The sequence below is a fragment of the Chelonia mydas genome, chromosome 5 (assembly GCF_015237465.2).
Source record: "Chelonia mydas isolate rCheMyd1 chromosome 5, rCheMyd1.pri.v2, whole genome shotgun sequence".
In the NCBI taxonomy this organism is placed as follows: Eukaryota; Metazoa; Chordata; order Testudines; family Cheloniidae; genus Chelonia; species Chelonia mydas.
The window spans coordinates 80,363,308-80,377,833 of NC_051245.2; the positions used below are offsets into that span (position 1 = coordinate 80,363,308).

At 40.6% G+C, this 14,526-nt stretch overlaps 1 protein-coding gene across 1 annotated transcript in view; it reads left to right on the plus strand.

The window, feature by feature from the left end:
• Positions 1-598: 598 nt before the first annotated feature.
• CHSY3 (chondroitin sulfate synthase 3) overlaps positions 599-14,526 on the plus strand; it is a 239,855-nt gene continuing 225,927 nt past the window's right edge. The window contains exons 1-2 of the mRNA XM_007056789.4: positions 599-1,653; positions 4,937-5,220. Coding sequence (XP_007056851.2) covers positions 954-1,653; positions 4,937-5,220 — 984 coding nt within the window. The 5' untranslated portion in view covers positions 599-953. The remainder of the gene's footprint in view (positions 1,654-4,936; positions 5,221-14,526) is intronic.

A 14,526-nucleotide genomic window follows, 5' to 3' on the forward strand; every position in this document is an offset into this window, starting at 1 on the left:
TGGTGACGCAATACCGCTCTACCGCTCTCCCCGTTACAGCGGTGGGGGATGAGTAAAGGTGTGGGTGCAGTGTTAAGGCCCCCTGGCCTCCAATACGTCCACACTTGATTGGACAGCAGCTGCTGTTGGAAGGGGCATTTCCCTCACTAGCGTTAAGCTGCCCGATGCTCCCAGGACTTGGAGGGACGGCGTGGCTGCTTGTCTAGCCCAGCCTGATGCTTGAGGACTTTCCTGACCCCTCCACCCCACCCCGATCCCGCCGCTGCTGCGCTGCAGCAGGGTAGCGCGGCTGGGCTAGGGCACCAGGATGAGCCCAGGCTGGAGCTGGGAGGAAGGACGCGGGAGCTGCTGTGCAAGGTCCCTCGCCCCTGTTAGGAGTTGGAGGAAGGACGGGGCGCCAGGGGCAGCGAGTGGGGAAAGGGGAACCGAAAGGGGGGCACGACCCTGGGCCGGGCAGGGAGCGCAGCAGGAGGAGGACGGGGAGGAAGATCTGGAAAAAGGAGGCGGCCCGTAAAAAAATCGTTTCCTTCCGGAGAAGCAGCTGCGGCGGGGACTCGCCCTGCCCGGGGTCCAGGCGGCGGCGGCGGCTGCTCCCTCCTGGGTGTGGCGCTCGGCGGCCGCCGCGGGAGTGGGATGAGCGGCGAGCTGGGGCCGCCGCCGCCGCGTGGAGGAGGCTGAGCGGTGGGAGGGGCGGGGAGGGACCAGCCGCGGCGGTGACAAGGTGCCAGCAGTGGAGGGGCCGCCGCCGCCCGGCTTCTCGCTGCCGCCGCCGCCGGGAGAAGTTTGGCTCCGAGCAACAGACGCCAGCAGCCGCCGTCGGAGCGGGAGGAGGCGCCGGGGCCGGGCCGCCAGGCACTAACTCGGCACGGGGACCCCGGCAGCAGCCTCCTCGCCCCGCAGCTCGTGTGCGGGACCCTCCCTCCCCGGAGCCGCCCCGCGCGCCCGCCCGCACCATGGCAGCGCGGTCCCGCAGAGCCTGGCTGAGCGTGGTGCTGGGGCTGGTGCTGGGCTTCACCGCCGCCTCCTGGCTCATCGCCCCCAGAGTGGCCGAGATGAGCGAGAGGAAGAGACGCGCCTCCAGCCTTTGCTCCTACTACGGCCGCGCGGCGGGGGGCGCCCGGGCGCAGCAGGAGGCGGCGGCGGCCGTGCTGGGGGGCACCGGCTTCAGGAGCAGCCCTTGGGAGCTGCAGCCGCAGGCGGAGGAGGGCACCGTCCCCAGCCCTGCAGCCGCGCCCGGCGGGGAAGGGGAGCCGGAGGAGGAGGAGGAAGCCGGGGAGAAGCGGAGCGGCAGGCACCGGAGCAGCCACAACGGGAGCGGGGACTGGGGGGGTCCCGCGGGCTGTGCCAAGCCCCGCAACTTCCTCTACGTGGGGGTGATGACGGCCCAGAAGTACCTGGGCAGCCGGGCGGTGGCGGCGCAGCGGACCTGGGCGCGCTTCATCCCCGGCAGGGTGGAGTTTTTCTCCAGCCAGGGCTCCACCGCCCCGCTCGCCGGGCCCGGGCTGCCGCCGCTGCCGGTCGTCGCCCTGCCCGGGGTGGACGACTCCTACCCGCCCCAGAAGAAATCCTTCATGATGATCAAGTACATGCACGACCACTATCTGGACAAGTACGAGTGGTTCATGCGGGCGGACGACGATGTCTACATCAAAGGTGATGCTGGGCACCCAACACCCGTCCCCAAATGCTCACCCCCTCCCGGGCACTTCCCAGAGCTGCCAAACCGGGACCGGCTGGATGTGGGGGGAGAGTCCCATCAGGGGCAATGACATGCCACGTGGATCGTCAAAAGCAATAACTAAAACCCGTTTCTATCCCCTCTTCTCCCCCACTTTCCAGAGCCGCCAAACCGGGACCATCTGTATAAGTGAGAGTCCCATAAATGCGGGAAACTTTAACTATCTTATTGAAACGTACATAAGTAACCGCTCAAACCTTTTAAAAACTCCCTTAAAACTAACCCTAGTAGGTGAGCGTCCTTCATTCTGTGCTAATCCCCGCAAAAAGAGTGAGATCTGGCAGCAGGTCTGACTCCTGTTCTTCAGCGCGTCCCCACTGGCTTGACAAACACACACCACCTGTGTCTCTGTCTTTCTCTGGGTAGTTTTGAAAAATGTAGCCAGCGCTTGGCTGAGCCGTGTCAGCGATCGCTAAAAGCTAAATCTCCATTTTTTGTCTCTTAGTCCCAACGCTTCAGCAGGGATTTATAGCTGGAAACAGAATTGCCAGTACAGGTGTCCGCGAGACTTCAGTTTTGCGGGTGTGTTGGAGATGAGGTCTCCGCTCTCGCTTTCGCCCGGGCTTGAGAAATGAATGGATAATGCAGGGTTTTCACCTGGAACCCTCAATAATCTTTTAAAGGAGCTCTTCGATGTTATCGCAAGGGTAGTTCAGAGATCGTGATTATTTGAGGGATTAGTGTTGCTTTTTCTCCTTCACTCCAATTTGTCTCTTCCCTTCTCGCCCCGAAAGCCAGGACAATAGCAACTGAATGCAATTACTTTTATTTGTAGCAGACTGTAATACTGTGTATGAATTTACGTATTATCTTTAAATACTGATTCCTTCAAGATGCTAGTAGCCGTTCACTACTCATAGAAGTCAGTAGTAATCCTCAGATCTGAGATATGCTAACGCACTGTTATCCCAGAGGACGCTTACGGTTAAGGAATGAGGATACTTTTTAGTCCTAACATACTTGCTTGCTAATATAGTAAGTTGCTTCTGCCACTGAGTAGCGGGGAACATACATCTGTCTTTTGTAATAAATGAGGATGAACTGTCCAGTCTCAGAGGCTTTTAAAAGTGTTCCACTTCCCTTATACCTTATACCTCCAAAGGGTGTGTTGGTTCGCATCCAGAGAAACTTCGATGTGTGTCTGCTCTCCGAGGTGTTGTGGGGTTAACCTCGCTTCTCTGTTCCATGTGCGTGTTCTGGGGTGGTTTCCAAGTGATGTATATTATACAAGGCACAGTAGCTGGAACTGTAATCAAGTTGCATAGTGAAGGCAGTTGGTGGGCCGCAAAGCTTTTAGTGATATTAATATTCAGGAACCAAGGCTTTTTCGGTGAAAAATCAATATTCTTGAATGCATTAAGGGCGGTGAAGATGATGTGCTGGAAATTATACTTAAGGATCAACCAAATGCCTCACTGTTTGAACCAAATATTTATTATTTTAATGATGTGCCTCTAGGTTGGCTGACTTAAAGAGGATACCTTACTGCAGTCTGGCCACTTACTTTGGTCAAAGGAAAGAAATCTGAGAGGTTTCACCAGATGCAGAATTTAAGATGAACTTTAGGGAAGAGATTAAGACCAAGGTGGTAGGAATTCAGTTATGCTTTTCACTGTTGTGTGTTTAAAGCTTCCCACATAGCTCAGCTATGCAGCCTAAGGGTGGCAGTCCGTCCTCATCTTACTCCTCTGTATACAACTGTTGCTGCTCACAATATGGGTAGTATTACAAGTCAGACACCCATCCTACTTGGGCACAGCAGTATGAGTTAATGACTGAATTTAGATCTGGCAAAAGTAATTTTCATTAGACTTTTTTAAATGAAATGCAACTGTAATGTATCTTTTGCTGCATTTTTAACATATAGATATTTTTGATAAAATACCGGTAATTCCTTTTTGTTGTTCCATACATCCTTTGAATCCAGGATTTTCCTTTATTATTTTTGTCCATTAATGTTGCGAAGGTTCCTTGCCAAGCCATTGTCATGCTTTGCAGTGTATCTCTGAAAAGCTTTTGCAGCATGCTTTCTATTTAAGTTTTTAGTACCATTGGAAAATGGCCTTCAGATACATGCTGCCTTACAATGTTTGCTGCTGCTTAAGGCAAAATGGTTGTGTTCTGATAAGCAAAATTTTCCCACCATCAATGGATTATGTATATTATTAGCATGAGGGCTAAATTTGGAGTGCCTATTAAAGATGTTATGGAATGTAGCAATTTTGCTAATGAAGGAGATTATTTTCTACCTATTTAATTTTGTCACTTTATTTTTTTTTAAATGACTTTATGGACTAACTTGCTTGCTACATTTCATAATTATATATATTCATATATATACACACACACATTTTACAGTATAGAAGTAGTACAGAAAGAAAAACTGCCACTCTTCTTTTGTACTCATCTGTAACTTGGAAGCAACCAATTTTTTTAAATTGCTGCAAGGCTAAATTTATACACCAAATTTAAACTTTAAGAAAATGTTCTCAGAAGGAGAAATTGATATCAAGTTATCTTTTGCTGTAATGCTTTGCATCATTGGAAACATCTGGACCAGTGACTGAACTCTGGTATAGACTTTGGGGGAATATGAAAGAATATTTGACAAAAAACAGGTTTAAATTAATACATCAGTTGTATTTTTTTTAATTAATCCCATTATATTTGTTTCTGGCATGATATTCTCCATTTGGGGTAATATATCAATGCAGATTTTGTCCATGTAAGTTTACTAGGATGTCAGGTCTAATTATGACTTCTATATACTTCTCCTTATTTTTATAGAGAACTTACACTGGAAATGGAGTTCCAGTACAGCTGTACTGGCAAACCATCCTAATGCAAGATACATTTTATACTGGCAAAATAATGTTTTTTTCCCCATATAGCTTGTAGCAGTTATCCAAATGAAAGGAACTATACCAGCAAAAGTACTTTTTTGCTGGTATAAATGTGTCTACACTAATGGTTTTGCTGATGTAAAATACCTTAAAACTTATGTCAGAACAGGAAGATCGGTTGGGTATGATTTTTTTTTTCTTTTTAAGTGTGCATTGGAACACAGGAAACTACATTAGACTATTATAGAAAATTATGACAAAGGTGCTTCTTACATTTAAAGAATGGTTGAGATGCAGAAAACTAGATGACTGTTACAAGAGCTGAAGAGATAATGCTCACCTTTTCTCTTCCTAGGGGAAAAATTGGAGGAATTCCTTAGGTCACTGAACAGCAGTAAACCTCTCTATTTGGGGCAAACTGGTCTGGGAAATATTGAAGAACTTGGAAAACTGGGGCTTGAGCCTGGAGAAAATTTCTGCATGGGAGGACCAGGAATGATCTTCAGTCGAGAAGTTCTTAGGAGAATGGTGCCACATATAAGTGAATGTCTTCGAGAAATGTACACCACACATGAGGATGTGGAAGTGGGAAGATGCGTCCGACGGTTTGGTGGAACCCAGTGCGTTTGGTCGTATGAGGTAAGAAGTAATGGATAAGTCATGATGGCTTTAATATACAGCTTTCTATATGAGAACGTAAGTAAATGTATCTCTAATCTTTCCCCCTCTTTACTATTTTTAAGTGCACATATATCAGGATGTAAATTACTGATCATAAAAAGATGAAAAATACAGTCACAGAGCCTCATCACTGAAAAATATTTTGGTTTATTTATTTCTGCCCATAAATACAAGTTGTTTTCAGGTGCCTGAGTGAGGTCATATCAGTAAGAAGCTGTATCATAAATGTTATATATATATCATGGCTTATTATAATACTAGCTTAAGGGTTTATATGCATTTGTTATATAAATTGCAATTTGTATAAACATACATATTAACATTTAGATCACTATTTTTCTGATTGCACATAATGTCTTTGTCCTGTACAATCAGTCAACAGATTATATCCTTCTATGAGTTCTTCAACAATGTTATTGTGGTGTTCAGAGTATAGTAGCATTTACTATTTTCCTAATGGTTCAGATGTACTTCTAATAAAGAACTGTTTGCTATATGAAAAAGCAAAAATGGTATGATTACTTTATTCTAGAGTCTAATGAAATGGTGTTTGATGAAGAATATATCACACCAATAGATACAGGCAGCATAACAAATTATAGAAGTCATACATATTCAAGGAGCACATAAATTCCTCTAATATACAGTCAAGTTTTTAAGAAAAGAAGGTACGTATTAGGCTACTAAAATTTTGGTTGCAATGCGGATATTATATTTTACAAAACGAAATCAACCTCTACAGCTGTTTTACTAGGGAGGCTATAATTAGGTGTAAGATTATGCTTGTAGATAAAAATATAGACTCGGAGTACGTGGACATGAGTCATAGCTGATACGGAGAATATGATTTAAGCTATTTTGACTGGTTCTTTAGTATTAATGTATGCTTGCCCTTGTGGCACTATCTCATTAAACAGGAAAAAATAATTTCAGTAGGCTAGTGAAAGAGTGCCATTAAAGACAAAAAGGCAGTAAAGTAATTGGTTTTGTGTGGTGTTATTTTTCAGAAAGCTTCAGCTAAATTTGGTGGTCTTTTTTAAAATGGCTTTGGAAAGCTACATTGGATTTAAATAGGTGAATGACATTATTTCTTTAATGGTTAAAAATCTCTGCTTAGTAAAATATTGCTTGCAGGTGATGGGAGTCTTGTACTTAACCACATTATTAATAAGTTTGTTTTGAAGATTTATTTTGAGAACATTTTGTGTTACAGTGGATAAAATACACTAGTGGCATAGAAAAATTGCTTAAAAATAATGAAATAATGGTATGCATCATGCAGATGGACATAAAACTTTGATTAGGATTCTCTAATCACTATTTTAATCAAATTACTAAGTTTAGATCCAGAGCCTACATTCTAATCTATTTGGGCTACTCCCACACAAAGCCCTATTGAAGTCTGCAGGGAGTCTATCCATGCATAACAGAATGCAGGATGGTCCCTCAGTCCTAACAGTGCCATTTTGGGAGACTGTGGTTCCATTTCACCCATTTTCCTTTGTTGTCTTGGTTAACTCCCCCCCCCAAGATAACTGGGAATCAAATTCTGCACTGAGCTCCATACGAGCAGAGAGGTCCATCTGCTTGGGGCTCAGGGCAGGATTGTGGCCTTAAACTGTCTGCTTTTTTGGAGATAGGTTCATGTGTTTATGCAGCACCTAGAATAATAGGATCCCAAATTCTGACTGGGACCTTTGGGAGCCACTGCCATATACATATTAAATAAAGAAAAACTGAAAAGTAAATGTTTGATATTATAATATTAAATGGTGATTTTGAAAAGTGTCCTAGTATTAGAGGAATGTTGTCACTTCACGTACAAAGAGTTCTAAAATACAAATATGATGAAAACAAACTTTTTGAACAATACATTAGTTCTGAATTATTAAATATTAAAGTTAGGTATAAAGGAAAAGTGAAATGAATAAAAAATTTTCATAGCAAACTAAAGTGAAGTTATTTTTAGACATGAGGAATGCATATATTTTCTATTAATCCATTTAGATGAGCTAGGAAGTAGGATGGGATTTTAAGGTGGAAAAAGAGAAAAGAATAGATCTGCAACATATTTTTAAGTCACACTGGACAAAATATATTTTTAAATTTTATGAAAAATGATTTTATTGAAGCATTTAAGATCTACTGGTAACACATTTTACAATGGCTGCGTGAATGGGTCTTCTAGGATTTTACTTCTCTCCAGCTTTGCCATGAAGTATAACTGGAGACATAATGTTCCAGTTTCAGCAAAGCCCTAGATATTCTGACAAACCTAAGGATCCTTAGGTTACGTACGTGCTTTGAAACAGTTTCACATCTTCTTTATTATGTAGTAGTTTCTTCAAGGTACAGGCTTTAATAATGTACCTCTATTGATACAGCTGTTGAAAGCAGTTAAATTAGACTGGCCTGTGTGGTGATTTTTTCACCCCAGTGGATTGAATCTTTTTTTGTTGTAGTAATAAAATGTGATGGTGTACTCCTTTATGATTTTCTTAGAACAGCAAGCTATTTCACATACTTAAGGTCAATTTTTTTCCCTCAGGTAAATGCATGCAACTCCTGGGCCCAGTCCTGTACTCCTAATGTAGGCAGATGTTGAGTCCAGGTGGGTTGCAATACCTGGACACAACAGAGTGACTTCAGAGCAAAGTTTCATCCTTCTTTATGAACTTTCACACTTCTGTTGGGCCTTATTCTGCAGCAACATAAAACAGTGTAAATCAAGATTATCTCCACTGTAATTAATGGATTGAAACTGGTGTAAGCAAGAGCAGAATCAGGCCCACTATTGCATTTCTTGGGGGTGAGTCTGAACTGTAAGTTCTTTGTGCAGACATGGAACAGTACTTTTTACAGATTATATACTTAGCTTTCAGAGAAACAGGTGATCATAGTTCTCTATACTGTAGCCTTATTTTCTCAGTTGCTGTTTTTTTCTGTGTGCTTTTTAAGTCATACATGAAGATTACCTTCAGAAAAGTCAGCGTTATACAGAGCACATCTTGAAGGTTAAACATCAGAACTGTGTGCTGAGTGACAAAAGTAAAATGGGTAAGCGTGACAACACATCTATGTGTTTTCTGCTTCTGCTCTGTATAGATTTAACCTCTGTCAGCTAATACCTTTTGTCTACACTATGTGCAAACTGACAGGTTTCAGAGTGGTAACCGTGTTAGTCTGTATAAGTACTCCTCATTCTATGTGCAAACTGACGTTTTAAAAACCTGTTAACGTATTTTAAAACATTGCTCACTTTTTCAGTGTAGACAAATGCCATGATGATTCAATATTCAAATTTTTGGTGACGTCACACCATTTGATGTGTAATGGACCTGACCTATCTGGTTAAGGTAAATCCTCTCTCTATGTATTTAATGCAGTATTGCCAGCTCTTGTTCCCAAAAAATCATGAGCTTTTGAAAAACTTGTGATTGTCTTGTGATTTTTCTGGTGATTTTTTTTTTGTTTTGTTTTTGAGACTTTCAGGGTTCATGTTTTCAAGCTTTTCTTTGTAACCCTGAGGTCTAGAAACTTCAATTTTATTTTTAATGAGATTAGCTGTGTTGTTAGTGATGCATAGTTTTATAAACTTTTATATTCTATAGAGTATAAACTATTACAGTATTGTTTATTTTTTGTTTTGTTTTTTACCATTTTAAAGGGACTTGACTGTGGAAGCTTGTATTGAATAATTTGTTTGCCGTGTCTTCTTTTTTAAAACTATAATGCTGATTTTGTGAACATTTTTTAAAAGTTTTGTAGCCCCTGGGTATAAAATAGACAATAGTTAAGACTATCAAACAGGAAAATAAAATGCAGGATTTAACTATCTGCATACATCACCCGCATCAGGAATTGGACATTATTGTGAATACTGGGTATCAAATTGAGCAGGAGATGGCAATTGAGATAAGGAGTGTGTTTCCAGAAATGAAAAAAGATAAGCAGGAAAGATGGAAAGATATATTAAGTCAAAGATCCATCTTACCAAGTTGACTTGGGGCATTCAAGGCATACCTTAGGCTTTTGGTTTATTTAGTTTGCATATGATTTTACATTTTTTCTTCAGTGCAAGAGAAGGCACGTGCTTGAAACTAAGTGAAATGTGGTGCATGTACTTTGATCTTTTGAATTTACATATTGTAATTTTTACAGCATGTGTAATATGGACTAGACTACATACATTGTATGTAGCTTGAGAGTTTTTTCTTTTTCTACACATCTAAATGCACAATTCTAATACCTCCGTGCACATTTTACCATCAGTTTTATATGATTCTATGAACATGTTCCAGTATGTTGTTGAAAAATAGTTACAGGCTGAGACCATTTAATAGCTTGCTTCTTGTTGCCTTCTGAAAAAGATGTACTGTAATTTATGGTATTGTAAGCATGCTGAATTATACTAATAATAGGAACTGTAATTAAAACTAAACCCACAACATTCAAGATTCTGTTGGTCATAATATTACACAAATGGGTTTTGTTCCTTCTTCTATTCTTTTTAAAAAAGTAGAAGAGGTGTATTACATGCAAGCACCCAATCAAATAAAAATTGCACATTTCAGGAAGTGCACCTTGAAAGTGGATTGATCTCTCAGCACTTATATAAAACTTTAGGACCCTTATAAGTGGACCTCTTCCCCTATTAAAATACCCTGAGGTTTTCCTATCAAAGTCAATATTGCTCTTTGCATCTTTAACTTCTAATTTATGTCTTATGCCTCTTCTTTGTGGCTATAGGGTGGGATGGGTTGGGGGTATATACATAGGATCATACACATCTGCAGACCATTAACAATGGTGGTGTGACCACAGAGCCAGTTGTGCTGCTGGGGCAGGCGTTCTGTACAGATCCCCATAGTTCTGTGGGGTTAGGGTTTGGATTTCTTATGGATTTTGGGGTTTTTTTCAAACAGGATGTCCTATCTGCTCCACAAGACTACTAACTGCTCCTTTCTGGAGGGAAAAATGCCTTGTTTCTTTCATGATTTCATAGATGTGGGAATTCTAACTTAGTTTTTCCCTTGTGTATGCTGATATGTAGAAGAGAATGACAAAGGAAGAGGAATCCATGCGAGCGTATTTCGATGTCTAATAAGCTAAATGAACTTGGATACATTTATTTCAGTAAGATTTACTCCTAGAGAGAAACACTCATTCATGCAGAGCACTGCACCTTCATAGAGTGTTAAAAAGATGCACAATGTGCATCTCTTCTCTCCTACTTTAATGTTTTTATAACTTGACTTTATTTGAAGACATTTCTTCAGGTATGAATACACTTTCAGTTTTAACTCAGAAATGGCTTATATTTATCAAAACATCAGAATAAGCATCTGAAAAAATTATATTTGATGGAAAAACAATTTTCTTTTTTTAATGTTCAAATGGCCTATTTTCATCTCCACATTCATTTTTTCACTTCAAATTTCTCATCTTTATTCTCTGCTCAAAGGTGAAATTTTGCCAGAAATGTACAAGCCCTTGAAAAGATCATTATAAACTGTCATGTCCATTATAGTACAATTACAATGATGCCATTAAAGAAAACTAGATAAGCGTGTGTTTAAAAAACACAGTACTCTCTAGGATGCTCTTAAGGTTACTGTGACATAAGACTACTGTACTTCCTATTGGATTTGATTTAAAATCTGTTATGAGGTCCCTCTTCACAATACATGTCATGCTATATAACATGGAAGAGGCTTGGCTTCCATGAACAGTCTTGTAGAAAGGGAATTTTGGGGTTGGAGGTGGGGAATCACTGTTTTAGTGCTTAGCATGCGTTCCCTAATATTTCATTTGTCTCTTGGATTCTCTCTAACCTTTCCTACACAATCTTCTCTTTATCTTGAAGTCACTGTCAATAAAAAAACATCACTAAACATAAATACACTAAGGTTTCAATTCACTACCGCAATTATCTTCATTGTTCACAAAACTTTACATTCCCCAAGGATTTAGCAGTTGGATTTATTTTTCACACACTTTATAGGCTTGGTTTTATTTCTCCTCCATAATTCTGCAAATACAGTTCTGACTGTCCTTGAAGCATAAGTCATCCAGACAAATAGTTTTGTGAAACTATGTTGCCTGAATTTTCCTACAAGGTGAGTTGTTTGCTGCAGATGAAAATGTATATAAAATTGTATAAGTTGCTTTTAATGTATGCAACAATTCTTCAAATTGTATTCATTGTTTAGACTTGACTTTTCAGTGTTGCTTTTTACATTGTTACCCAGTTAACAAAGTACTCTTTGATCTGTTTTCCTACTTGTCTCCTCTTATTGTGACTTAAGTCTGTGCTCTTGGGCTTTCTCTCTCCCTTCTTCCCCTCACCCCATCCTTTGACAAGGTCAGCAAAACAGGTTATGTCGCAACAGTGAAATGTTCATTAAGAAAGCAACTGGCAGCTATAAACAATCAGACCTAAATATATATACATGGAAGACAAGATATTTTGAGACCAACATTAACTCTTTAAGCATTATTTCAGCTGTAACTGTTCAAATTTAGAAAACCAGAAAAATACATTGGGCTATATTCTGCTCTATTATAACCATGGAAAAGAAAGCAGGATATAGCCCATTATTCATCCTAGAGGAATGAGCTATCAAAGGTCCTTCCCCTGTCCTTGTGTGTGGGTCCTGGGAATGCTCTAAAAGTAGAGAGAAACATCTATTGAGTGGTCGAAGGACTGGGTCATTCCAGGTCCTGGTGCTTTCTCTAGTTTGTGGTTATCTTTCCAAAGCAATACTCTACCCATTCTAGAGCTAGTATCGTACATATGTATAGCAGATCACTGCTGGTATAGGCAGTTCATGTGATAGTGTTCTAAAAATATATTGATTCACCCAATAATCAGTTCTACTTTAGGGACGTTTATTACAGCTGACCAATGCTCACTAATGTCTTCTGTTTATTAGATTTAGTCTTCTGGCTAGTAAGTGACTGGTAAATGTTCCAAACCATGTAAGTTATTGGGCCTAGTGTAACATCTGTGGCTTCAGTGGTATTATGCCGGGGAAATCTTGGCCCATTTTGTTTAGGATATCTTTAAAAATATGTATTTTTCTAATAAAATAGATAACGTAGACAACAGTCTTTTAACCCAAAACTTCTTAACAACTAAAATCTATTATTTCAGATGACTCAGTGGCAGGGGAGTAAATCTAGAAGGGAAAAACTTGTTCTTTTAACCACTAACATTTTGCTGATTTAATCCATATGTAATTTTGCCTTTTAAATATGGCTAGAAAAATGGAGCCCAGTTAGCAATTTTATTAAGAAATGTCACTTGTGCACTAAGTATTATGGAGAAAATAGCCATTCTCCATAGTTAAGTACAGCTAGCCTTCTTTTATAATAACCATGGGTGGTTTTATCCTTAACTTTACTAGACTGAAACTAATCTGTAATTAATTTAACAGCCTTATTCTATAAAATATAATGTTTAGAATGTTTGAGGCCAACTTGGTCAGGCATTTAAAATATTGTGGTGCAAAAATTGGCACACATCTGACATTTTTCTTAAACTTTTTTGGTCTATGATAAATCAAATAATTTGATTTAGAAATTTTAGGCCAATATTTACAAAAGAAACTTGTGAGTTTGATTACCTCAAGTTTTGGAGGCCAACTTGAGATTTTTTTAAGTGGCCTCAACACTTTCTCAGAATCCTGTTTTTTAAAACAAAAAAAGAGATTAGGTATCTAGGTTGAGAAAAGATTGATTTAAAGTGGAACAGGTGCAGAGAAGAGCTACTAGGATGATAGGGAAAGGAGGACCTGTTTTATGAGAGGAGGCTGGAAGAACTTGGCTTGTTTAGTCTAGTAAAAAGAAGGCTGAGGTGGGATATGATTGTTCTCTCTAAATACATGTTGGGGCGGGTCAAGAAGAGTTATTTAAGCTCAAAGATGGTGTTGGCATAAGAATAAATGGATATTAACTGGCCATGAACAAATTCAGGCTGGAAATTAGAAGGGAATTAGAACTCCAGTAGGAGTTGTGGGGCAAATAAAGAGAGCAGAACAAATTTATTAGTGCATTTATATGATGTGGTTACTTGTGATGGTAGGGGGCAGGGCTCAAAAGACTTGGGGCTCATTTCTGGTTTACATCTTCTGTTTCTAAATATTCATGCTTCAGGTTTTCAGCCAGCCACTGGCAGGGATCAGGAAGGGGTGTTTTCCCCCAATGTATTCTGGGAGGTTTTTTAAAATCTCCTTCCTCTGAAGCATCAGGTTTGGCCATGGCAGGAGATGGGACATTGGGCACGGTGGGCCATGGCTCTGAGGTGACACCAAGCATTCTCTCTGTAGGTGCTTGGCTCGCTGGTTCTTGTTCACATGCTTGGGGTCTAACTGATCACCATATGTGGGGTGGGAAGGAATTTTCCGATAGATAAGATTGGCAGGCTTGGGGTTTTTTGCTTTCCTCGGCAATGTGTGGGTGTGGGTTATTTGTCTGGATTATCTGGGTATATCTCATTTATTCATTTCCTGGCTGTTTCGGGGGCCTCAAGCATTGGTACACCTCGGTCTCCCCTATCTCTCCCTTTGGCACATAATAGTCTGCTCTCCTGTGGGTTGTAATGCGCTGGTCTTGTTGTGGGTTGGTGAGTTTAGTGTGTGCGTGCTGGGTGGTGTTAGTGGCCTGTGCCATACAGGAGGTCAATCTGTATGATCTAGTCTTCTGCTGGTCCCTTATGTGACTCTATGGGTACTACCTCTTCCCCCACAAAAAGAAAATTTGCTTTTGAAAACCATGGTCTTCAAATATTAATATATTGTAATTCACAAGAGGTGGTGCCTTTTTCTAGTTTTAGAGGGGTTGGAGGATAATTGTTTCAGTAGTAATTTCTGGGTACTTCATGAGGCATGCAGACCCAATGTATGCTCCATAAACTCTGTATGGGGGACAAGTGTGTTTCTTAAAACTCAGAGGCCATGTATGTTTTATGTAGCATGCATGGGCCAAATGCACGTTTTTATAGCACATGCATAGCCGATGCTTCCAAGCTCCTTTGGAGCTCCTAAGGTCTAGAGGGAACAGCTTTCTTGCATTTCCTCTCCAACAGAGCTTATGAATTTAGCTTCTGGCTTCACTCTTGCAGCTCTACTTAACTGTGCTCCTTAAATTTAACTATTTAAACTAAATAAAAAGCAAAATTATTTTAAAGGTAGTTCAAGATATTATTATACCTCTGATTCGTCATCCTGAATTTTTACACCATTTTCTTATTTTTAAAATAAT